The 25042-nt window shown below is 43.7% G+C and overlaps 2 protein-coding genes across 2 annotated transcripts in view; both read left to right on the plus strand.

The window, feature by feature from the left end:
• Nucleotides 1-5470: 5470 nt before the first annotated feature.
• Fem-1 (protein fem-1 homolog B) lies at nucleotides 5471-16406 on the plus strand. Its single transcript, XM_075680202.1, has 4 exons — nucleotides 5471-7001; nucleotides 9609-9729; nucleotides 11218-11444; nucleotides 14698-16406. Exons 1-4 carry the CDS (start codon nucleotides 5938-5940, stop codon nucleotides 15185-15187), a joined length of 1902 nt encoding a protein of 633 aa, XP_075536317.1. The 5' UTR covers nucleotides 5471-5937; the 3' UTR covers nucleotides 15188-16406.
• A 6755-nt stretch (nucleotides 16407-23161) lies between these two features.
• The window catches only part of LOC142571673 (ubiquitin-conjugating enzyme E2 Q2), a 39926-nt gene continuing 38045 nt past the window's right edge, over nucleotides 23162-25042 (plus strand). The window contains exons 1-2 of the mRNA XM_075680203.1: nucleotides 23162-23456; nucleotides 24598-24702. Of these exons, the coding sequence (XP_075536318.1) occupies nucleotides 23295-23456; nucleotides 24598-24702 (267 nt within the window). The 5' untranslated portion in view covers nucleotides 23162-23294. The remainder of the gene's footprint in view (nucleotides 23457-24597; nucleotides 24703-25042) is intronic.

A 25042-nucleotide genomic window follows, 5' to 3' on the forward strand; every position in this document is an offset into this window, starting at 1 on the left:
TTAACATCTTCTGTGTGAACATCTTGGTTTTGTGAACATTTATGCTGTGTGAACTCATGTACTGCGTCTGAATTAACACTTCGGTTTTGCGAGTATTTATGACATGTGAACTCTTCTGTTGCGCAAACATTTATTCATATTGCAGTGCTGAGACTTAGTACGTGAATGTTCGTTCATGTGTTTATTTGTCCAGTTTGGTGATTGTTGACAACTTCCCGACGATAACTATCACGTAAGAGAAGAGGAGTAGCCGGCGCGACACATATAGGCACCAACCTCTCCTTAAATGCATTTTGTATATTTTTTTTTAATAACGGCCTCGCATGCAACAGATGAAGGCTTGTCATTAAATAGAATGCCCCTTCTATCGGTTGAACTGTCATTGACATTGGAGGCTTGCGACGATGGAAACCTGCGCGAGCTCGAAGACATATATACAGTCGATAACATATGCTTCGTAATTCAAACAAATATAAACGATGTGTTCTGCTTTGTTCACCCAGGGGACCTGGAAAACCAACTACGTCTCAGGCGTATGACGCATAAAACTAGGGAAATAAAATGGCTATTCCGTAAATAATATCAAAACATACAACTGACCTACAAAAAAAAAATGTGCGGCACGTAGCGAATGGGGAAATTTTGTTAGCATTCAATATAGCGCCTTGAGAATGGTGGAAAACGACGGTTTACAAATTTTTATTTAACGCCTAATTAAATCGCACAGCTATCATTTATTCCTATACCTCGTCTGGACCATATATCCATTTCTTCGCAATATGAGCACTGAATTTCATCCCCTCATGACACAGTGAAAACGTGCACAAGGTTTAAAATGGAAAGCAAGCTACAAACGCGGTCCTTCTGATTGCGGTCATGCTCGAACGCAACTGCAACGCTGCGTTCGAACGCGGCCGTGTTTCTGTTGGGCACGTTCGGACGCTGCCGGCCGGCGCCTCCGGCGTGCGCGGCCGGGGTGTTCAGAAGAAGGCGACGGTGGCGCCATCTGGACTTTCAATAAAACATGCCTCAGCGCGGAGCTTGTAAATGAACTGAAAGTCAATAGTATCCAGTACACCACAACACTGCCAGCAATAATAAACGGTAACAGCACATTGCTAGATTATCATGGGGCAATATATGCACTCTTAAAAAAGTTTGTACCCTTTGGGTTGTATCTCGCCCTACAACGATACACTCGAGAAAGTTTACGCCCTTGGGTGTACACGCTTAAAACGGCTGCACCCTTTGGGGTGTATATTTGTCCCACAACAATATATACACTCTTAAAACGGTTGCACCCTTTGGGGTGCATATTTGTCCCACAACGATAATCGTCATCTCTGCCTTGCTTGCGTTTCCTTTCTTGAAAACTCGGCGCTCGCTACTTTCCTGTTGAGAATACTGCGTCACACTGATAATGCGCATGCCGTTCATGACTGGAAAGTACCGGGCTTGCAGCGTTAATTAAAAAAGAAAGAAAACACGGGCAAGAAAGATGACGATGATCGTTGGGGGACAAGATAATCTCCAAAGGGTAAATTTTTCTAAGAGAGTAATCGTCAGCTGCCTTGCTTGCGTTTCCGTTTTTGAAGACGGCGCTCGTTACTTTCCTGTCGAGAATCTTCATGTGTCACACTGATAACGCGCAAACCGTTCGTGACTGGGAAGTACCAGGCTCGCAGCGTTAAAGAAAGGAAACGCGGGCAAGACAGATGACGTTTATTGTTCAGTACATGCAGTAACGAACAGCATGCGCGTTATCAGCATGGCATAGCATTGCCGACAGCATAGCCGACAGGAAAGTCGCGGGCGCGGCGTTTTCAAGAAAGGAAACGCAAGCGAGGCATATACTGCTGCGTGGCAAATATACGCCCCAGAGGGTGTTCCTTTGTCTATGAGTGTAGAGTGTACACTTTGGTGTAAAATTTATGGTGCGTGAAAGGATGCCTTAGTAACTAAGTAAGCATAAGTAAAATAAGTAAGTAAGGGGTCCTGATCCCTTTTGACTCAGAGCAGGCGTTAGTCAACGCCATAGGAGATGTTGAAAGTACGAAAAGGAAATAAAGTAAGGCGTAGAAAGTAAGGAGAGAAAGAACATAAAACACAGTTTTGTCACAGTCACAGTCTGTGTGTCCCTCTGGTTGGTCCGGTTCGTTGTATTCTAGGCTCCAGTACGTCGCCTCGGATTTCACCATGTGCCTTACTTTGCGGCACGTGCTTTGCGGGTGCCTTACTTAGATGGCGCCACCATACTGAGGAAGGCTCGGGATCGCGTTGATTGCGCACATGATTGTGCGTTTCGTCGCTGCGCCGGTGTGCTTGCACATAGTAGCAAGATGGCGGCACCCTTGCGGTTGCCGATTTCAGTTCATGAGTGTTATGGTTAGCTTTTCCACTACGTTCATGGGCGAGACGGCGGGACGTGCTGCAGTGTTTTTATGCGTTTGTGGTGAATAAACATACACTCTAAGAAGCGTTTACACCCTTTGGAGTGCCCCTTCTGCCACACAATGTTAATCGTCATCTGCCTTGATGCGTTTCCTTTCTTTAACGCTGCGAGCCCGGTACTTTCCAGTAACGAACGGCATGCGCGTTATCAGCATGATAGCATTCCCAACAGGAAAGTAGCGTGCGCGGCGTTTTCAAGAAAGGAAACGCATCAAGGCAGATGACGATTATCGTTGTGTGGCAGAAGGGGTACACCAAAGGGCATGCCCCTTCTTAGAGTGTACGCATGGAGACCTTGCGCAATCCTTAGAAATAGACGGCGGGAAGGGCTTCTGATTAGCGATTGATGTTTCCCATTTAAAGCGAAAGCTTTAACCGCGAACTTGTGATTTCGCCGTGGCGGTGCTCCGAGGAGGCACATGACGTCACAACGCGCGCTTCGCCGCGGATATTTCTCTCTCTCTCTCGCTCCCTAGTCACCACTGCGCATGCGCCACTAGTAGCACCGAGCCACAGGTGTTCCGCCGCTGCGCAGCGCCGCGCCTTTGCGCCGCCGCCGTTTGGTATGACGTCACACCGCGTTCCGCGTCGTTGCGCTCGCTTCCGCTCGCTTCGCCAGCTGCGTCGCATGCCTGATAACATGTCGGAGGATTGAAAAGGAGAGCACGCTTGCGCCGCAACCACAGTTGGGGCGGCAGTATGGACGGCGGCAATTCTGATAAGCAGGAGGAGGCCTGGAATCGACATCAGAACGCGATGAAGAGGAGATTAATCGCCCAGGAAACAAACGAACGGCGCGCCGAACGACTGGCTAAACGCCGCAACATAGCTAGACAACCAGACTAACGCGGACTGCAATCAAGATTAACCAGGGCTAACCATGCTATGCCTTAGCTTTCGCTACGTATATCTTGGCATAGCCGAGCTAAGCCACTGCCAATTTTTTAAAGGGACACTAAAAAAAAGATTCTTCTGCATCAGTAAATTACCTTTCTATGACACCAAAAACACCACTCTTCCCCCGATAAGACGCTTGGTAAGCCAGAAAAAGCGCAAGAACGAAAGGCGGGTGACGATGCCTCCTTGAAGTTCCCGCACCTGGTCGCTGTGACGTCATGGATTTTAATGGAATCTTCTAGGGCATACTTAATTAAGTAGTGGTACAGGTTGACCACATCGTGTTCTTAAGGAACCAAATATTAAACATGGCAAGTTTCAGGAACCTTTACTTAGCCAACGCGGCCCAAATGCGAAAACATACTTTGGAATCCCTGACGTCACACTGACGCACCGGTGTCGGGGTTTCGGCGCGAAATTCAAATACTGATACTTCGACCTTCATTTTCTCATCTAATAATCAAACTATATTTTGAAATCACTGCCAGCAGGGTTCTCAAACAATGCTTTATTAGTCTCAACTGATTTATTGTTTCGCTTTAGTGTCCCTTTAATGTGCCACTACTGCAAAAAGAGCCGCCTTTATTTTTCTTTCTCTAGGATGACGGTGTCATCGGGGCAACACAAGGAGGTTAAAAAAACTGCTGTAGTGGATTCTCCCGTAGCTTAATTCTTACCAGGAGAGGTGAAGCCAATGCTTGCCCCTCCTTCACCTGAAACAGAGCCTTGTCGGTGATGTCCGCTTATAGGTTAAGTGATTTGGTTCTGTTACTGTATGCTAGGCTAATTAGAAAACAAAAGTTGGTTGTTCCCAACTCAAATAGCAATTTCTTCTGAACATTGATAACGTTCTCCTCAATACAATATGCCAGGATATTCAGATTTCACTCTATAACCGGCAATACAGAGATGCACGTAGATAAGGATCTGTATGGTAAATAAGCCATGATTAACCAAGGAGGTTGATTAACTCGTGGGAGTGTGCTAAAGCGCTGCTTCATCATTTTTATCGTTTACTTATAGTTATATCGTGCCCCTCCTACGCAGATTCACCTTCAGGACACAGTTTCCACTCCAGAAGTTTTTCTTTAACCTTCTTGGAACAGCACTGCGCTCGCAAGGATTGCGCAGACGCCACGCGCCTGTCGAGCTGCGCCACTAGCCATGCTGCGCCTCCAGCCATTTTTCCGACGATTTTTCGATTTCCACTAAGCTTAATAAAGTTTTGAATATACGTTATCTTTTACACTCTGATTATCTGTGCTAATCTATATGGCTCCAACTCATTTAGTTTTCGTGAAAATGAATTTTAAAGATTGGTTGTGTTCCCGATTCAAGACTTTCTACTGGCCACCCTGTGTTTGTGACGTCAGAGACTACACCGTCGTTGCCGCTGAAATCGTCGCTTATATCACCGCTGTCTAGCTTGCAAACTCTGTAAAAGCTCCCTGTGTCGTCAGGAAGACATCATCATCTTCGCTTCTTCGGCGTTAGCGCCAAGTGTACTGCTTGTATAGCACGCGTTCTGCGTTTTTACATTATGGTAGTGTAGGATCTGACGTCATCGACTCATTGTGCCGTCTCACGAATCAGCAATCAGCTACCCGTTTCGGTTTCGGTATCTCGTTTATTGGTTATTTAAAACTGATGATTTTCCAAGCAAATTGAATAATCCTACCGGTGACAGGACTGTCAATGCCATTTAAAAATGAAAATATCCTAATATGGATAAAAAAAACGCCTTTAGGCCCTCCATGCTTTAGGCAGATCTCTGCCGAATATATTAAAGGTAGGCTCCTATAAGTGTTGTTATCTCTTGTATACGAACTGAAACAAATATTCGACGATAACGAATAGAGAATTCGCAAATAGAATAGCAAGGAGTATTTGATTCATATTTGAAATATCTAATATTCACACAGTCCTATTTCCTGAACCTACGCTACTTTTAAAAAGCCCGCGCACAAAATGCGGCCAAATTAAAAAAAAAAAGAAAAGATGCCGATTGTTGCCCGTCTTTAAGCAGGCATAGTAAATATATTTAATTGTCGGCAATGGGCATTGTGTTTGCATAGTGTTCTTCGCCATAGAGTTTCCTACAAAAGTAATTTTTGTAGGAAACTCTACGTTCTTCGCGGGCCACTGGTAACGTGTGCGTCTACCCGCTTCTGATCGCTCCTGACAGTCTCGCGCTCGCATATATTTGGGTTATGGAATTGTGCATGTATTCGAACAATTACTATAATGTAATCACTAGAGGTTAGGCAAATTTGATTAAGCAGTTGATATTAACTCTAGTAAGTTCACCTTGCTTTGCTAGGTTTCTGACATAAATATTCACTTTGCATAATAGTTACGCCCAGTTACGCCGTTACGCCGAGTGGCAGCGCGTCGGTCGTATTCCGCGCTTTGGTCAGTGTTCTGTGCTTTGGCTGCAAGTGTGCTTTCTTTTTGTTTTTGTTCACGTCACATGAGCGATCACGAGATGGTTTGCTCTGTCGAAACACAGGAAGCCGTCTGAGGAATAATGGCTATTCGACATTGTGGAGCAGTCCGGCAGTAGCAGCAGTCTCGTTGCCGCAGACGACGATGGCTGACGCATTGAAGGAGAGTCTCCGCTCTAAGATTTACTGTGCGGCTCGCGAGGGTCTCCCGGTGACTCTGTTTGCCCTGCTGGCCAGTGTTCCGAAATGCGACTACCGTGATTATCTAGGTGCTCTGATGGTAGACAAGGAACAAAAATGCACGCCGCTCCTCATCGCTGCCCGCAACGGACATCGGAAGGTGGTGCAGACGTTGCTAGAAAACTTCGGTTCCTCGGTCGGACTGGAACAGGAGGGCACCGTCCAATTCGACGGATACGTCATCGAAGGCGCAACTCCTCTGTGGTGCGCGGCTGGTGCAGGGCACCTGGACATCGTCCGCATACTCGTCCTGCGCGGTGCCGACGTCAACCACCCGACGCGCACGGTATCGACGCCGTTGCGAGCAGCCAGTTTCGATGGGCGGCTGGACATTGTTCGCTTCCTCGTGGAGCATGGTGCCGACATCCACCTAGCCAATAAGTACAACAATACTTGTCTCATGATCGCCGCCTACAAGGGCCACTTGGACGTTGTGCGCTACTTGCTGTTGCGGGGCGCCGACCCCAACGTTCAGGCGCTCTGCGGTGCGACAGCGCTACAGTTTGCTGCCGAACACGGGCACCTGGACATAGTGCGCGAGCTTTTGGATGCGAACGCCCGCGTGTTGGCCAACGGGATCGGCATGACGCCGTTGCTGGCCGCCGCAGAGCGCACGAAGGCCGAAGTGGTGGAGTATCTCGTCAAGCAGCCGTGGTGCACGCGCCGTGAGAAGATCGACGCACTCGAACTACTGGGCGCGTCGTTCGCTAACGACAAGGACAACTACAGCCTGGAGCGAGCTTTCCGCTTCCTCGAGCTGGCGATGCGGGAGCGCGAGTGCGAGCCCCGGCTGCCTAAAGAGCGAGGTCCAGTGGTGGCAGCTTACGACTCTCGCGTCGAGTGCGCCACGCTCGACGAATTGTACAGCATCAGGGACGACGCGCACGCCCTGCACATGGAGTCCCTGGTGATCCGCGAGCGCATCCTGGGACCGCACAACCCGGAGTTGCCGCATCCCGTTGTCTACAGGTGCGAATACATGGGCCAGGGGCCCGCGTAGTTGTATCGGCTGCTAACAGCCCTCTTCGGCAGATGCACATGATGAGCATCGAAGTAGCAGCCATTGTTTATGTTGTTTCATACCCAATATGTAACGCCTCTCCTTGTGTGCTCTCTCTCTGTGGTCGTTTGTTCATGCAGTTATAAAACTGTTTGCTAATATGCACCAACTCGCCCAACAAGTTCTAATGTAACAACTCACGGCCTGCTTTTGCTTGCCCATGCAGTAAGCACATTACATCTTCCCTTGGTTTAGTCTTCCATGCAATAGGTGCAAGTTAACAGTAAAAAATACATTCAACAGTTACTTTAGGTAATATAGTGTTCAGCATACACTGATTGTGTAAGCCAGCACCTGCAGCAAAAGTTTTAGATGGGCAGACTTCCCTTCATATTTATCCTAATTTTGCATTGCTGTAGAGTATCAACGGGATGGGTGAAATGTGTAAGTAGTTGCAATAGAAGGTATGCACTATGGGTGACTGCAATGTCGGAGTACCGCTGAAACAATGATAGCCAACTATTGATAGGCCAACTATCATGATAGTTGCAGAGCGCCTCCTGATAAACAACATGCGGGCGTGTTGTCTTAAACTGGCACATGGTTGAGCACCGAGGTGGCCTGTGGAGCATTTTACATTCTCTAAATGTTCCTATTCCACATCTCGGGCTAGGAACATGAAAAAGTGGGTGCCTTCGGTTTTTGCAATATGAAGAAAAGGAGAGCAGGCTTGAGGGTCAAAAGTATGTGGCGAAAGTGTGAACTTGGGCTTCTTTAATTGAATAAAGTGCACGGAATAATGTGCCACTATCCACTACCATGTGCGCCATTCTTCACCATTTCCATGGCCCCTTCTTCCTGGAAAACGAGGGAGTTTGCCTTTTCACAGCTCTTGGTGCTGCATCGATGTTGCGCCAATGTTTTAATGTTGGAGCTGGCTTGAGAGGCAGCCCAGTGAATGTGCAAAGGAAGAGCAGTTTTGCATACATTATTCTTGTTGGTCTAAAATGTTGCCGGTTGCGTGTGGGGGCGTATTCTGCAATGATCACTTTTGGTGATAGTATCTCCGTCAAGCATGCGCTGATTGGCTGGTTGAGCACTATGTCAAGTGAAGGCGACAGTATCGCTGAAGTGATCGTCATCCCTGGGTCGCTTCTAGAACATTATGGGCTATTTTAGTGCAGCTTGGTTATTGAATATTAAACAATCGTCAAGAACAAACAATCAATGGCCTCAGTCTAAATTAGTTTTTGTGTCAGTTATAAATCAATAGTAGGTGTCATTAGTGCACTTGTGGTCTCTCTCACATGTAGACCAACTACCAAGCCAACTACTAGACCAACTATCTGGCTCTACTGAGCTAACTATCTGAGCTCTACTCAACAACACAGAGGGAGGGGGGGGGGAGGAAACATTAAGATGTACCACAGGTGCAGCATGTTTATATAAGGGTCATGTCTGCCTGTTTAAACAATTATTATGCAAGTTGCATGTAAAATTTGTGTTGGATATTTATTTGGCATAATCTCAGGTCAGAGTAGTGGAACCGAACTATCTCGCGTTGTAGCTGCCACCTTCAAGCTAACAGGTCACTCTTTATGCACCCTCATATCGCACAAAGGATGTTTCCTAGTACACTACTGACAAAGTGCTATTTCCATGACACGTGGGCTGTACTGCAGTCTCTTGCTTTTTCCCTGATCGAAGCCGGTGGCAGCGAATGCATGGCCGTTGCTCCAGTGGCAAACAAACGTCAATGGTTCATGCAAATGAATGATGAGCGCGAACTGCTCATCCAGCCGTGTCCTTCCCTTCTGGTGAATGAGTGCGCAAACAGGATGCTAAGTAGCCGTAACCTCCTTCGCTGCAGAGTGCAGGAAATTGCCTTAGTTGATCCATTCAGGACCTCCACAAAGCATGCTAACGATTCTTTTTCTTTTTTCTTTGCTATTGATTTATTATTGATAATATGATAGCTACTCGTCTGTTTTACTCTCTATATGCTTATGATCGTGTTAGCGCCTTCTGTATGATTGACTATTTCGTTTCATGCTGGCACCATCGCTTTTACACCATGCCTTCGTTATTGATCTGTGTAGGGAGCTTAAAAACATTTTGTGAATTGCTTACCATTTTTATTCCTATGCTTTCAAGTGCAGATCTTGGTGTACTATTTTGTTCATATTCTTTAGTATCTTCCAAGTTTCACAGAGGTAGCACTCAATGGAAATTCTGAGGCATTTTTATACACTTCCATATTTCAGGGTGTCACATAATGACAAAGAAGATGAAGCATCATTACTAAAATTCACATAAAGCAAAGAATGAGAGAGAGGCCATAGCACTAGCATTCTTCTAGCATCTAGTTTTTCTTCTCCAGTGGATCACCTTCATATGCAGAGGGTTAACCTTGTTATCTTAAGAGAGAAACCGTGACTGATGTGCAAGAGTTACTTTGAAATCGCACACTTACTTAACAATGTCTGTGATTGTTTGCTGGTTCCGGGCATTCTGGTTGCCAGTGGTTATTAGTATTAAGTCATTCACTTCTTTTTCTTTGCCCATGGTGTGTGCAGGGGTGCAGTGTTTGCTGACAGTGCAGCATTTGATCGCTGCTTGCAACTATGGCTGCATGCTCTTCGGCTGCGATCAGCTGCCAGGCTTCCTTTGCGCAAGGACCTACTCCGGTTTGCCCAAGTAAGTGGCTGGATGCTTTGTACCAAATGTTGCTTAAATATGAGAGGCACGTATAACTTGCTCCTCCATTAAAGATACCTGCTCATTTGCGCTGAAATTTCACATAACAGTATCATTTCACAGTGCATTTTGCTTAAAATAATGTTTTTAGGTGTGCGTGAATAGTAAATTTTGAGAATGAATAAAATATGAATTGAATAGTGCCAACAGCAAATCAAGTTGGATACTTTTCAAATGTTTTCGAATAATGAACAGCTGTTTTCACAATTAATATAAAACGATGTTCACAACCTAGTATTCATTACGTTAGTAAGTTTCTGTCATGAAATGTTATTAAAAGCACAATTGTAGGATTAGAAACAAATAACCTGTTTGTTCACATACACAGGAAACTTTGGAGAGTGTGAATAACATGAATTCTCATGTTTTATGCCTATATTATGCCCATGGTGATGAAATTTATCCTACTTTGGCTCCAGTTTTATGTTTGATTGCACACAATTGATGTTTTCAAATACTTCAAAAATATTTGATAAATATTCTTATTTACGGTGAGGGGCTATATTTAATTTGAAGTCCGAAACACATACACTATCAGATGTTATTTGAAAGTTGAGAATATCCGCAAACATCTACATGCTTGGATGCAGTAGTGCTTGCCCGTCCTATCCAAAATAAGTCCTAATTATGTGTCACCTGTGGCAGTGATGGATGAATAATGTAGCATTTCTTAATAAAATTAATAGTGGTATTAAACGCAGCATTCTTCACTCATAGAATGATAGGCGGTGCGGCCGCCGCTCTGTTACTGGTGAAAATTGACTTACTTGCCCAGCACTATGGCAGGTGAAACGCAATTCTGATTTATTCTGGCAAAATATACAGTTGTTGTGACCAATCCAGTTATAGGCACACTACCTGACATTTGGCATTTGTGTGGTCCTGAGTGCAAACTGAGCTATCAGAAGCATTAGGTTCTTGGACACTACAGAGAATGCAGAATAATTTTTAGTGAGCTACACATATTGTAAACATCTGAGGGGAATTTAATGAAAAGGGCTGTGGGAGTTTAAAATAAAATGACTACAGACGTACTACTCCCTCGAACCAAACTATACAAACCAGGGATTTTGATATAAAGCCAATTTTAATCTCCATCTATGAGTGTAACTTGAAATTGAGGAATGTCTGAATTTAGCATTGCAACTTTCCAGTGCAATCGTAAATTTCAGGTACTGAGTCAGAATTATGAATAAGTTCAGTTTTTTTTGGCTAGCCTGGGGTGCGCACACCGTTGTGTACTTTTGGCTGTGAAAAAAAATGAGATTTTTGCATTAGCACATATTTTTGTTCCTAAATCTGTATTCTTTTCTATTCTCCCACATTAAACTCTTTGCTCACACTTATAGGACTGTCTGCCATAGCTATTATGGACTGTCGTAGACCATCTTTCGAATACCTGCTAGCATTTGTTCAATCCCTGTCCAGGTTTTCAGCCAGATGCTGCATGTCGGAGTCGAAGTGCCACCAGGAGCAGTCGCCCAGATTTTGTCGGCGGCCATTCATGAACTGGAGTCGGGTTCAGATGAGGACAATGATGCCAATATGCTGACTTCCCTGTACCTGTTGGTAGTGGTGAGCAAGCTCCATTTCATGTCGGCTAGTCAGGAGCACGAGCTGATGAGGCTCATCTACCGCCTTGTCCAGTTGGGCCGGTGAGGACCTTTCAAAATATTTTGAAATAAGTACTTGTGGTTAAAGAGTTATATTCTTAATCGGTTAAATATGTGGATACTGTTTTCTTGGCATACAGTCCATAGATATAAAACTGCAGAAGTGGATGTGATAAAAAAAAAAGAACTTAGGGCCATGTGCCACCCTTATTAGCATTATTTTCACATCTTGGGGGCCAGTGAGTGTGTTAGCACTATGAGCATGAAAATATCATAGTTTTAGCAAAGTCTATTAGTACAGGGTGTTGTTCTTTTACATGTTGCGTCATGTGAAATAAAGGAATTGCTTCATGTGTATCAGTGAAGGACTACTCCCCAGTTTGACTGCATTTGAGCTGGAGATGTCACAGACATGCAGAATTAATTTAGAGGAGATGACTGTGTTGGTGGGACCTCATCGCCCTTGTATGTACACGAACCAAACAAAAGATGATAATGAAAACTACATCCACAACTGCACCTTCCGATTTCATAATATTATAATTTGGGTATTCGATGTTTTTCACTCAGTATTGTTATTTACCTGCGATTGCCTGCGAGAGTGCTTGAAGGGTCCCCTTGACAGTTTGGACAAATTTTGCAGATGCAAAACAGTACAGCTACAGTAAAACATTAGCACCAAATTTAGGTGAAACGTTTCTTATTAAGAGAGCCATAGATGATTACAAGTTACCCTCCTCCCTGGCTGTGCTTTTAATCCTCAACTAAATGGCCGAGTGATCGGGGCTAAGCTCTGCCTTCATTGGATCTGCATTATAACATGACATCGTGTCGTCTACTTCTGGTTGTCTTGGAGCCAGCGTGCGAAATCTCACCAACCTCTCCACTAGCTTCCTGGCCGTCAACCCCTTGCGAGAGCTACCCAAGCAGTATGCATTGGGAGTGTTCTGTCGTAGCGCTGAGCATGTCCGGTAACCGCAGGTGAGCTGGACGTTTTGATGGATGGGTGGAGACCTACACTAATGCCCCTCCTTACTACTACTGCTGTGATAAAGGGGCTTTAGTGTAAATGTGAGCAGGCCTGAGAGGCCTGCACGTTGCAGCCACCTGGTACCACAGAGCTTAACCAGCGAAACAATACTACGACTGTAACCTAGTGCAAACATTTTAAACGTTTAAAAAAGCAACATGTTTTAATTACACTTCTGCCGAGAAATCACGCCAGTAGCAAAGTAGAATACACTTGGTTACTGCCACACTAGCTATGTGTTCATCTGGTTGAGCTCTGTGCCACCAGGTGGCTGGCAACGTGCAGGCTGTCCACATTTGCACCTTTGCTCATGCGGTCAAACGTCCAGTCCGCTTGCGTTTACTCGAATACCAGGCACGGTAAAACTTTATATTGTGGTAGTAAACCTCAGGGTGAAGTGATGGTCGCAAACACATAGATGCTGGTGCCAATAGAATACCGACAGCCCGATGCGTTGCACCCACTTCGCTCGCCTGTCGCCTTACAGAGGGACACGATAGTGCAGCTTGACATGTTGCTTATAGCTAGAATTGCAGCCCGCAACGTAACAAGGGCAATCTACAGTGCCCACGAAAAGAAAGCTCGAGACTGCGCAGCTCACATCAACACGGAAAACATTGTAACACAGGCAGACGACACTTGCTGTGTGCCAGAAGTGCTCAATTGTAGTGATAAATTGTCATTGTGTATTCTCCTTCTGTTAATTTCTTTTTATAGAAACAGATTAACCAACATTCCAACTATTACAAACAGCATGCGTTCACCATTAAATTATCGATGACGCAACCTGGATAGACAATAATAGCTCACCCAACTGACGTTAATTGGGCTAACTACAGCAGTTGTCAGGGGGGTGGCTGAAAACTCAGGGGAGCGGCGCCGCTGCGATTGGTAACAATTCACATTTTAAACACCTTATAATAGATTACAAGCTGCGCACGGAACGCTTAAATTCGTCACTTACTGATCAGAAAGACCTAACCTAATGACTCGATACATTTGTACAAAATTTTCTAAATTGTTTCAGGGTCCCTTTAAGTAGTGTAGCGTTGACTACCCTCTTGTATATTTAGAGACAAACAATCTGCTAAATTTAGCATCTTTCCTTTTTCAACTCAATCTTTTTTTATGGACTTTCTTATCATTCTTAGTTGGCACTGAGCATTTAATGAAAGTGTATTACTAAACATAGTGCCCACTTTTCTGACAGAAGTGTTCCTAAGAACTCTCTGTTATCATGGTTATAGTAGTTATGCTTCTCTTGTGTGTGTGGTCCAATAGAATAAATGTTTGCACTTCAGTGAAACATGCTGGCTAGCAAATTTGTTTTCGTGCAGTTTTTAATTATAATCTTAACCTTCTCGAATACTATATCTTATGGTTAAGTTGAGCTAAATTATTTTATAAGCTGAATAGTTCAGGGATCTTCGTTTACTTTGAATGTGTGCTCCCTGGAACGGAGGACTTTCCAAAGGTATTTGTGCAGTGCTTCATATGATGTGCATTGGAGTGTTAGGCCCTTTGGTTAAGTCCTGTGTACTATCTAGCATATATATAGCATGTAGCTTATGATGTGGTTTGTGACAACCTTGCTCCATCTGTTTGAGAACGGTGAGAAGTGCAAGCACTGTAACTGGCTCCATTAATGGCTTACTGCTCGGCATGTCCATAGCTACATAAATGTCCTTTGCTTTTTTTTTTCAGAAGTTGTCAGAACTACTGCACACACTTTAAAGCACCATGGAGTTACGAGGTTGCATGTTCTTGCTCATTAACCCATTTCCTGTAATTGTGTACTGATGGTAATCACTGACGGTACCGCCAAAATGTTCGATTATTATATCTTCCTGACGTAAAATAGCTTGTAAAGTTGGAACAATCATGCTGTTCTGCACAAGTTCAAAGCACCTGCCAAGCTACAAAATTACAAGTGAACTAATAAGAAGGAAGCCAACTTTGCTGACCTAGAGCATTGAACTGATGGTACATATTGCAAGTCAACTGAAGGTTGTTCTAAAGCTAGTATGTGCAGTCATTCCCACAGTGGTTCAACAATTTTGATGTTAGATTTCCCACGAGCTAGGTTGCGTGAAACTCCGTGATATCTTCAAGGTTGTGCAAACCTACTTGTTCATTACACGTGATAAAAGCGACGACTATGCCTGCAGTGGCCATTAGTTGGTGCAATACTCCATAGCATCTTCAAAATTACGTAAGTTGACTTGTTTTCTACGTGCTAAATTTGGCCATTGCATCTTTTGACAGGGTAACTAGAGATGGATGCACGCTGTTGCACCTGTGCGTGAGCGCTGACACACCCGTGGACGATTTCCACACTAAGAACATCTGCCACTTTCCGTGCACTGACACCACTCGGCTGTTGCTTCGTTGTGGCGCTGATCCGAATGCAGTTGATGCCAGGCGCAACACGCCCTTACATGCCATCGTCACGTACCAGAAGCCAATCAGTGACTTTCTTACACTGCACTCCATCATTGTGGCCCTCATCGAGGCAGGAGTGCATGCCGATGCAACTAACGCGCGTGGAGAGACAGCAGCGGAAGCAGCTACAACAGGTGTTGCAGAGGTGATCCTCCGCACTCAGACCCAAGTGACCCTACGCTGCTTGGCCGCACGTGCTGTGGCCAAGTATGGACTGTGTTATCGGGCAGGCGAGATCCCGCGGTCTCTTGTCCAGTTTGTGGAAATGCACGGTGGTCGAACACGGCCCCTGCCACGGCCTGGGGCTGACTAAGCACCAGATGGTGGATACATGGTTTGAAAGTTTTGGGGGAAAAAAAATATATACTATACACTGTACTTTGAGTTGGGCAAGCATGTTGTTCGTAAAACAGAACTTCTGCTGCTTACCTCATATTAAATTTTGCTCCACTTATCAATTTTGATTCTGTTCTCTCCTCTCATTGGCAGTCATTTCACTTCATGACAAAGTGGTCCAGGTTGTTCATGTATACCTGGTGTTGAACAGGGCTTGTTGAAGAAGCAGCTGTGTGGTGTAGCTGTGTTAGTAAAAGCCTAGCTACATGAAGTGACAACTTTTACTGATGTAGCTAGTGGTGCAAATATGCAACATCAAATTGCTAGACTGTTACCTGGCGTGAAGCTTGGTTAAACCTAGCTTGGCTTATCAAATATTTATCCAGACTGGTATACTGCCACTAGCACATTTGTGTGTTTCAAGTCAGCTAAATCGCCTTTTAGATATGTTCTTGAGCTGCAAATGTATTTTAGTACTCCGAACTACAATGTAAGTAACAACACTGTGATGCCTACATAAAAGACAGCCCTTCATAGGCTCTTGTTTATTCTCATAATATACATGTTATATTTTCCTGCAATTGTTAAGGGTATCACCCGCTCTTTGAAGTGAAACTTGAGTGGCTTAAATGACATGGGCACGAGGCAGGAAGGTGATGCCTCTTTTCTGTGCATAATAGTATAACGTTATTGTATTTGACATGTGCTGCTTTCTGTTGTAATTTTTGTCCATTTCACATATTAAACCAGTGATGCAGAGTATTTATTTCTTCACTGTTGAACAAGGCAGAAAGATTATTTTTTTCAGTATGTTATTTATTTATTCTATTTTATTGCTGAATGTAAGCCACATGTTGCCAGCCAATCAAATGGTAGTCTATCTTTGTATTTCCTTCATTCTTTCTTTGGAGGTCCTTTGGCACGTGCTGGATTTTTGTTGGGTCCCTGTGATTTTTTTTCTGTAACGGCATTGGGATGCTGTTTGTGTTTCTGTCAAATCAGATTCTCAGCCCGATTGTGAAGTTCATTTGGTTTGAATGCATTGCGACATTTACGCTGGTGTGATGCCCAAAAAGTTGTCGCTTCATCAAGCTTGTGTTGCAGTGTGTAATGTGTAGTAATTAAATATTGGATGCCTAGCAGCTGTTAACATTGACTTCAAAATATTTATGCTGTAATTAAACAATGAAATCTCATTGCTTTATGTGATTATGCAATTATGGTTTAAGAGCGAGGGACAAACTCTCGTTCCATCACATTCGCTTTTGTGCAACACAATTTCAGGCGTGACACCTCAAGGCAGTGATGGGACAGCCTGTAGGTGTACTCCAGGGTTACACAACAGGAATATAAATGGTGATGGGGTGCGTGCCATTTTGTTCATCACATCCATTACTACTTATCTTGAACCAACCAGCGCGTGCGCACACACGCACACACACACACACACACTGAATTGCCTATATATATTCCCAAAAGTGGCCATTGAAAAACATCACCCGGTAAATATATTCATCACTGTTCTCGCCTTCCTTTTTCTTTCTGTAGTTGCATTTTTTATCCTTCCTCCTCCTTTTTGCAGTACAGTCTAGTCAAGTTGTAACAAATGCAATAATTCCCACAAGAAGAGGTTGGTATATCAGTAGTTTGTTATATTTTGGCTTTTCATATCCGAAGTCAAATTTGCAGTGTGACCAATATCTCGGCCTTATAACTAGTAGATTGTTCTTCCTGTACATTGTAACCCATTAATTGAGCCAAAGTGTGTTTGTGTTAGGCTGGCACATTAATTGCAGTGAAATAATGCATATTATACCAACTCTCACATGCTGTCTAAGCACATTTCTTTTTTTATTTGAAGTCGTGGATCAGCTAAGTTTCTTATTCTTCCTCTATGTATATTTCTTTTGACTCACATTATATCAGTCGTTCTTGCACCATGTCGCACAGCACTTTAGTTAATGTCTTGCCTCTGATCTTGAATAGGTGTACGGTAGCACAATTAAAAGACAGGACAAAAGAAGATGCACAGGGACACACACAGCGCTAACTACTTCCAACAATGTTTATTATTGAAAACAAAGTCGTGCTTATACACTCGGCCAAGATGAGTCACAGCCACGTGAACAGTTGAACATTCAAAGCGAAAGATCTTTAGAAGTGATATCTTAAGCCATGTGCAAAAATTTCAATTCTTTTTTAGACAGAGCCAATGACAGTTTACTGATACAGGATTTCCCCAGGGCAGCAATCTGCTCAGCTTCTATTATAAGTCCAGTCAGTTTGCACTTACTTCTACTAGTAATGGTTGTTGATTAGAGGAGAGGGAAGCACTTATGCTGCTTACAATGAAGGGAGAGAAACCCATCCAATGCAACTTTGTTGACCTTATTTTTGTGTTCACACAACCTATCATTAATGCATCTGCCTGACTGCCCAACATAATACTTTTCACACAACAAGAGTATACAATATATAATCGAAGTCTCACCATCTGTAAACTTTTTCCTGTCTTTAACTTGGCAGCTAAGAGCACTTTATTTTCTGGTCTTGTTTTCCTGCACAAGCTGATTAGTTTGTTAGGTGCAGAAAAAACCACATCAGTGTTACCTCGGTGGGCAAGTTTCTTTAGGCTCTGCGACAATCGGTGGATATAGGGTACAACTGTTGGTCTTTTATTTTTGCAGTTACTATTGCCTTCCCACGGCAGCCGCATTTCGACGGGGGCGAAATGCGAAAACACCCATGTTCTTATATTTAGGTGCATGTTAAAGAACCCCAGGTGGTCGAAATTTCCGGAGTCCTCCACTACGGCGTGCCTCATAATCAGAAAGTGGTTTTGGCACGTAAAACCCCATAATTTACTATTTCCTTCCGCACGTTCAGAGGTCCCAAATTGCTGCGCTTGCCTTGGTATTCCTTCTACAATTGATACCAGAACTTGACTGGGATAACCTGCATCATACAGGCGCATGACTTGTTGTGTGAACCCTTCGTCAATGCAATGATGGCATGATTTATTAAGTACATTAGTGAAACACATTTTTGCAATTCTTCTTTTTACCAATTTAGAATGGGCTGACTGATATGACAAATTCCTCTGATGCATTATTCATACAGAATCTAAGGTGGTGTAATTCTTCAGTTAAGGCTAAGAAAAGATAACCTTTCCAGCCATATAGAAATGAATCTGGAGATTGACATCACTGAATGCTTGGCCAAAGTTATGTGGTCATGCACTTAACAGTCCAATACCTGTTCCACATGTGCACATCGTTAATCACTTTATTGCTCTAATTTTTTGTGCCTTTATCTTGTGCCATGTCACTTTGTGGCATGTACCTTAATGCCATATGTAATATAAGTAGGATGAAACTTGCCCACCTGGTGCACGCTGTGCTTGTGTAGGACAGTATACTTAATTTCTTTCTAAATAGCATTTTATCAAGCAACAAATTACTCGTACATCTTGTTGGGTCAAAACAAATTTCTAGTTTAAACGCCTCCAATCTGACAGGCACCATATTGTCAGATCTTAGGACTCAATATTAAGTGGCTAGCGTGTTGAATAATGGTGGGCTTATGGCAACTCCTGCTACGCACAATTCTCCATAAAGTAACTAACATTTCATTTGCATGATAATGGAATTTTAGGCTCATGAACAGAGTTTGTAAAACACTGGTGAGAATGTGAGTTGCTTCTTGGCCATCTAATTGTGTTGGTGCATGGTGATATTAAACATGAACATTTTGCAAGGCATGAAAATGTTGCCATTAGGAATTTGGGAGCCTAAGACACTCTAAGCCATTAACCTCACTTGTGTAGCATGGATATTACTCTCTGGTGGCCTTAACTTGCTTGGTGGAAGGGCTTCTTTAGATGATGCAGTGGTGGGTGCTATGCATACGGAATGCACAATCTGGAATTGCCAAACTTGTAAGAAATAGAGAGGGCTATAGTTTTTAACATTCAAGAAGAAACGTTACATATTGAAGAAGAAACATTATATATTCAAGAAAATAATGTTGCCTAAACAGACTTTTTATACACTTCACAGATATTGTGTGCTTAATATGGCTTTTTTAATTTTAGTCTAGTGGTGTGAGCAGAATGTCACAAGAATCAGTTATAAACGAGGCCTTTTTTTTTTTTTTTTTTAAACCTGTGTACACTGTTCTGATTATGTACTGCACATCACATTGAGACTATCGGAAAATGCATAAAGATGCCGGACATTAAGATTATTTGCAGATTAACTTGGAGAGGTTTCACTCAGTGTGCTAGTTTTGAAGTCTTTTAGTAGGCTGTGGAACGTTTTGAAACAAGTAATAAAATATGAATCTGCAGTGGTGTCCCTATTTTTCTTAAAGAGTAGAATTTTGGGCTTGTTGGTATTTTGACATGAGAAACATCTTGAAATAGCATGCAATGGGATGGCACAACAGGAAAGAAGACAAACACAGGCACAAACTAACTTATTTTGCTGAAGCCCGACCCACAGGCGCAATGCAGGAACCAATTCAAATGCTTCTTTTCTACAGGTACATCTCGTCATGGGATTCGCACTGGTTCCTGCATCGCACCTATGTTGTGCCACATGTTTTTGTCTTCCATTGATCGCTCTTTACACGATAGTTTTATTCGTACTGACAATGACACTGCCCTTAAAGTTTTTCATTATATGGACGATATCGTAATTCTTCTTAACAAGAAGCGCTCCATCTCATATGAGCATGCGCAAAAGTATGTTCTCGACGATTTTAATACTCTCGGCAAAGGCCTGTCCTTTACATATGAGTGTCCAGAAGAAGGAAGGCTGCAGTTTTTAGATTTACGCCTGAAGTTCAGTGAAAGCCACGTGTGCTGGGTGTATTCCCTGCGTGCACAAAAAAAGCTCCTCCCATACAAATCGGCTCACTCCAAGATAATTAAGAGAGGCATTGCAACACTCTGTTTGGAATCTGTGCTCTGGAGGCCGTGTATTCACAATGTGCAAGCTAGTTTTGATCTACAATTGGGAAGGATTTTTTTCAGCTGGCTTCCCTGGGTCCTATCGGTAGCGGAAATGCTCCTCAAGAAAATGAAGCGGCGTGCTTGCAAGAATGCTGCAGAGACCCTGGTGGGCACTCGGAGGTCGGAAAAAGTGGCTGCTCGGTTTGACGTACCGATGGTTTTTTCAGCCCCCAAGAAGCTTGCTCAGCTGAGCCGTCACATCACTTATGTAGACAAAAAAGTGGGCTGTAAAAAGAATCATGGAAAGCGTCTTGTCGAGTGTGCCAACAATGTTGTGTACGAGATCCCCCTATCTTGTGGAAAAGTCTACATCGGCCAGACAGGGCCATGCATCAATGACCAACTCTGGCACACAAGAAATATAGCTAATAAGGAGAATACACATCTTGCTGAACATTGCAGTAAGATGTCTCACTTGTGAACCACGTTTCCGTAGCATGAAAATCCTAGGCAAGAGCAAGCAAAAAACCACTCATGAAACATTAGAGGCAGTTTTTTTATCAGAAAAGCAGGTCAGGATTGTGTAAGCGAAACTATGATTACACTGTACAATGCAGAAATGAAATTCCTTTCGTACCTGGTTCAATCACTTCCTGTTTGACGAATTCCATTTCTCTTTGTAACAGTGTGTCTGCGCAGCTTGTGGATACATATACCTGTGGGTTGGGCTTCAATAAAATCGGTTGGTAGTTTGCGCCTGTGTTCGTCTTCCTTTTTGCTGTGCCGTCCCGTTGCGCACTATTTCCAGATGGTTCTCGTGTCCAAATCGTTAGCCAGTATCAGTCCAGTTCTCTTGTCTGTGTTTGTTCTTCTGCATTCATGAATCCTGACTGGTGTTTAACAAGAGTTAATAAGAAAAAGTGGTGAAGTTAATATCCAGGCACATCTATGGACAGAAGTAGTCTAGATGAAGGGCAGTGTAAAGTAGCAGAGTTCACTGCTGAATGTTTCTAATGCAACAAATTCAGATATGTGCACAGAAGTGCATGTATAATTTGCATGAAACACATTGTAAATAATTTGTCAGATTTAATTTCCACTTGTTTGATAGAAGAAAACAAAGGCACGTTTTCGCACGAGGAGTGCAAGTATAGGTTGGCTCAGATTCTGCTGTCAATTATAACTGCTCATGTTACAAGCCAAAGCCATTCTTGGCTTAAGAGAATAGTGTAACTTAAGAAGCACATGTCAGATTCAGAGTTGTTAAAGGCTTCTGCATTCTCCATTTACAAGTTGCCCCATTATGTGAAATGCTAAGAACAGATGCTTGTTCTTAAGGCAATGTATTAATCACAGTTTCTAGGAACAAATGAAAAATGCTGTGACAAGCTAGCCAATTACATTTGCCCAGTCAGTGCTTGTAAAACAAAATCTTTATGACAGAAAATTAAAGCCTGGGGTTTTACATGCTAAAACCATGAGTTGATTATGAGGCATACCACAGTTAGGGACTCCAGATTTATTTTGGCCACCTGGGGTTCTTTAACGTGCACCGAAATGCATGGTACACTGACGTTCTTGCATTTTACTCTCATCGAAATGCGGCTGGGATTTCATCTCGTGCCTTTGGGCTTAGTAGTGCAATGTCTAAGGCACTACATCACCATGGCAGGTCAAAATCTGTGCATCTTCACATGATGTAATTATTGAAAAGAAAATGTACTGCATACCAGCTATGACAGTCTCAAAGAAAGGTGCATGTAAACAGCTTGCTTATCTATTGTATTTGGCAAATTATGTTTGTGTGACACCTTATATTTAAGCTGATGCTGTGCTGCCGATTGTATAGATATCTGCCATCTGATATCTTGGGACACCATACAATATATCAAGGCCTTGAGCTTGACCAAGCTTGGTCTTGTACAAACCAGTTCTTGCTAGGTGCTTTCGTGTTATAACTACATCTTTAGGTTCTAATTAAATCATGCTATGTGCACTCGAATATTTCAGGTAAATGGTACATTTGTACAGAAAGAATACTTTCTTTTGATATTATTGGGACAGAATGTAAATGTAGCACAACCATGTCATTCAACTGCAAGTTGTCATTATGCTAACAAAATTACCTTAATTGCTTGGCCTACTTAACTGTGGAGGCGCCTCATACATTAAAGCACGATTATTAATCCGCTTTTAGCGGAGAATTGAAGCCATAAGACAAAGCTGGCATTTGACCACAGGCATTCCTGCCCTTGTTGCAAATAAAGAAGTTTGCCAGCTGTTTTTACACTAGCACTATGCTCGCATTATGGCACCTTTCGAACCACATCAACCGTCATAACTTTCATAGTTTAGTCAGCATCTACTTTGCATAGTTGCCTCCGGCATACTGTACATGCAAGACAGATTTGCTGCACACATGTATTGCATTATGGGAAAATATAGTGAGATTATGCTACGAAACACTACATTTGCCTGGTATTCACGCCACAACTCACCCTTTGCATCGATATCGCAATCAAGATCACCTTAGAATGTTCATACTTTCTTTCACACGAAAAAACAGTCCCAAATATGCTGAGAGAACTTGTCATTCGCTAGCCATTCAAGATGACAGCACTAGTGAGCGATGACACTGAGAACGCTAGTTGATAATTGTACTCCCACCAACCAGCGCCTTTCACAAACCATCCTTGTTTTCGCAACTGAAACTACAATTTGTCAGCTTTGCTTCGGCGCAAATGAACGCAGCAACAACACATAAACCAGTGATGAGAACTCGGGGCGAGTGCTACGAAAAGAGCGAAATCGAAAGTGCACGCACAACTGATGGAATGCCGGAACAAAGGGCCTCAGGAGTTACAAAACAAAATCCAAGCTTACTTAGGCCCCCACGCTCTCATCTCCGCGGCTCTCTATCGCGTTTCACACCGTTCTTTGCACGGTCAGTGAGGAAACTGGGTTTGAGAGTGCGCCAGTGCGCTGCTGTGCGCAGGCGCATATTCTTTTACTAGTGTCCGCCATATTGTGTCAGTGAGGGGTAGAATGTGTCAAAAGTCAGTCCCATAAAGTTCCCGTGTTCAAATTCGCGATCAAGCTACAGACGTTGTCATGTTCTTGAGGTGATAAAATGGCCTGCCTAAACAGTCTCAAGCAAGATATCCGGGCATTGGAAGCATCGTTCCCGAAGAACCACGAACGATTCCAAGTGGTAGCTGCGTCAGTGGATGAACTCACTTGCAGATTTATCGGCCGCAATGGGAAGAAAATTGAAATACACGCCAACATCACAGTGAGTACTACTGAAAGCGGAGTATTCCGTGGTTGTTGCGTGTAATTTAAGAAGTTTCTGTGTGACGTAACCGGCCACTTTCGCCAACAGCTGAGTGGCTTTTTTTTTCTAACTAGGCCAAGACCTTGAACAAGAGTATTGTTTACGAGCGAAATCCTACCACCAGCAGTGCACACTCTTTGACGCTTTCGTCGTTCTTAAGAAGGGTGTTATTGTCATTGTATACGCCGAAGCATAATCAGCAGCTTCTATTTTGTGGAGACAGAAGTATATGTTCGATATACAGAGTGCGCTGAAAATCGGTGTATTGTTGCCATCGTGGGCTGGCGCGCCACAACGCTCTCTCGCTTTTGGTCTCGCAGCCCTGCTTCGCTAATGCCTCGTACAGCAGCTTCTGACGCAAGCGAACACGCTTGTGCAAACACAGGCCTAGGTGAAGCGTCCAATTCACCCAGGGCTGCAGTCGTTAAGCACGGTTCGGGGAAACCTATGCCTTCACGCGAACCATGGCTACGGCGCCCGCAACATAGCAGCCCACTGGAGACGCGAACTTGCGGGCGTATCCCATATTTAGGGGAACTATGTCGTTGGACTAGCAAGCACTGCGTTGCCCCGTTGAATCAGCCGTTCTCCACCTTAAACTGGTGCTTCAAGGTGGAAAAGGAAATCTGAAAAAAGGAGCGCGCAGTGACCAAGAAAAAAAAAAAAAAATCCTGTCAGCCGATGCCTGGACGCTTCCGTGCGAGGAGCGTCGCCCCGAACGACGACTTTCGTGGAACGTCGCAGTACGAGTGTTGACTCGCTTGGGTTTTCTTTGTTTCCTGCTCCTATCGCCGATGGACAGCATGGAGCTTTGTTCGAGCGGTCGCACTTGTGTTCCTGCGTGTTACGTATGATGAGCGTGTCAGACGTGTGTGGTTCTAACGGCGTACAAAAAAAAAAAAAAAAAAAAGCGATGTGTGATTTGTGATTGTCGGCGTGTGCGTAGCGTAGTGCAGGTAGTTTAAAGCGACAGTCACGCCTACATTTGTGACGCGGGAACACTGCATAAGCGACCGGAATTGTGAAAAAAAAGAAAGAAATATACCGATGTTTTTCGGCAAGCCTCTTCATTGACCAGTGTGCAACATAAACATTGCAGGAGACGTACCCCTCAACACCACCAGTCTGGTTCTCCGATACCGAGGACCCAAGCATTACGAACATTGTTGAGCTTCTTACAAACACCGCAGGCCGAGACAACCACGTGAGTGTTCCGGTGTATCAGCAGTCCTGGCTGCATTGTGTTATTGGATTTGATCCAATTTATGCAGTGTGTTTGCCATCTCTGCTTGTAATTGAGGGACTTCCCATGCATTTCTGCACTAAAGAGTTGACGAGGCTCTTTGCTGCAGGGAAGCTAAGCACCACGTTAGACTGTCTTGCACATATTAGTTTTATTTGGTTACTTCAGGCAAGCTTATTGGCAGCAATTGTTTTCTTCTCTTATGATTTTTTGTTATGGAGAAAATGTAATCGGCTTTAAAAGCTTGACCTGATAACTAGGGCAAATTAGTTTGACAACATTGACACCATCCAGCTTTTGA

Source organism: Dermacentor variabilis, chromosome 2 (genome assembly GCF_050947875.1).
Source record: "Dermacentor variabilis isolate Ectoservices chromosome 2, ASM5094787v1, whole genome shotgun sequence".
Lineage (NCBI taxonomy): Eukaryota > Metazoa > Arthropoda > Arachnida > Ixodida > Ixodidae > Dermacentor > Dermacentor variabilis.

Bases quoted from the DNA above. Each gene is read 5' to 3' on its own strand.
- Fem-1 (XM_075680202.1), top strand. From the start codon at position 5,938: ATGGCTGACGCATTGAAGGAGAGTCTCCGCTCTAAGATTTACTGTGCG. The intron at 7,002-9,608 runs GTGCGAATACAT...TGGTGTGTGCAG, and splicing joins CCGCATCCCGTTGTCTACAG to GGGTGCAGTGTTTGCTGACA. The intron at 9,730-11,217 runs GTAAGTGGCTGG...ATCCCTGTCCAG, and splicing joins ACCTACTCCGGTTTGCCCAA to GTTTTCAGCCAGATGCTGCA.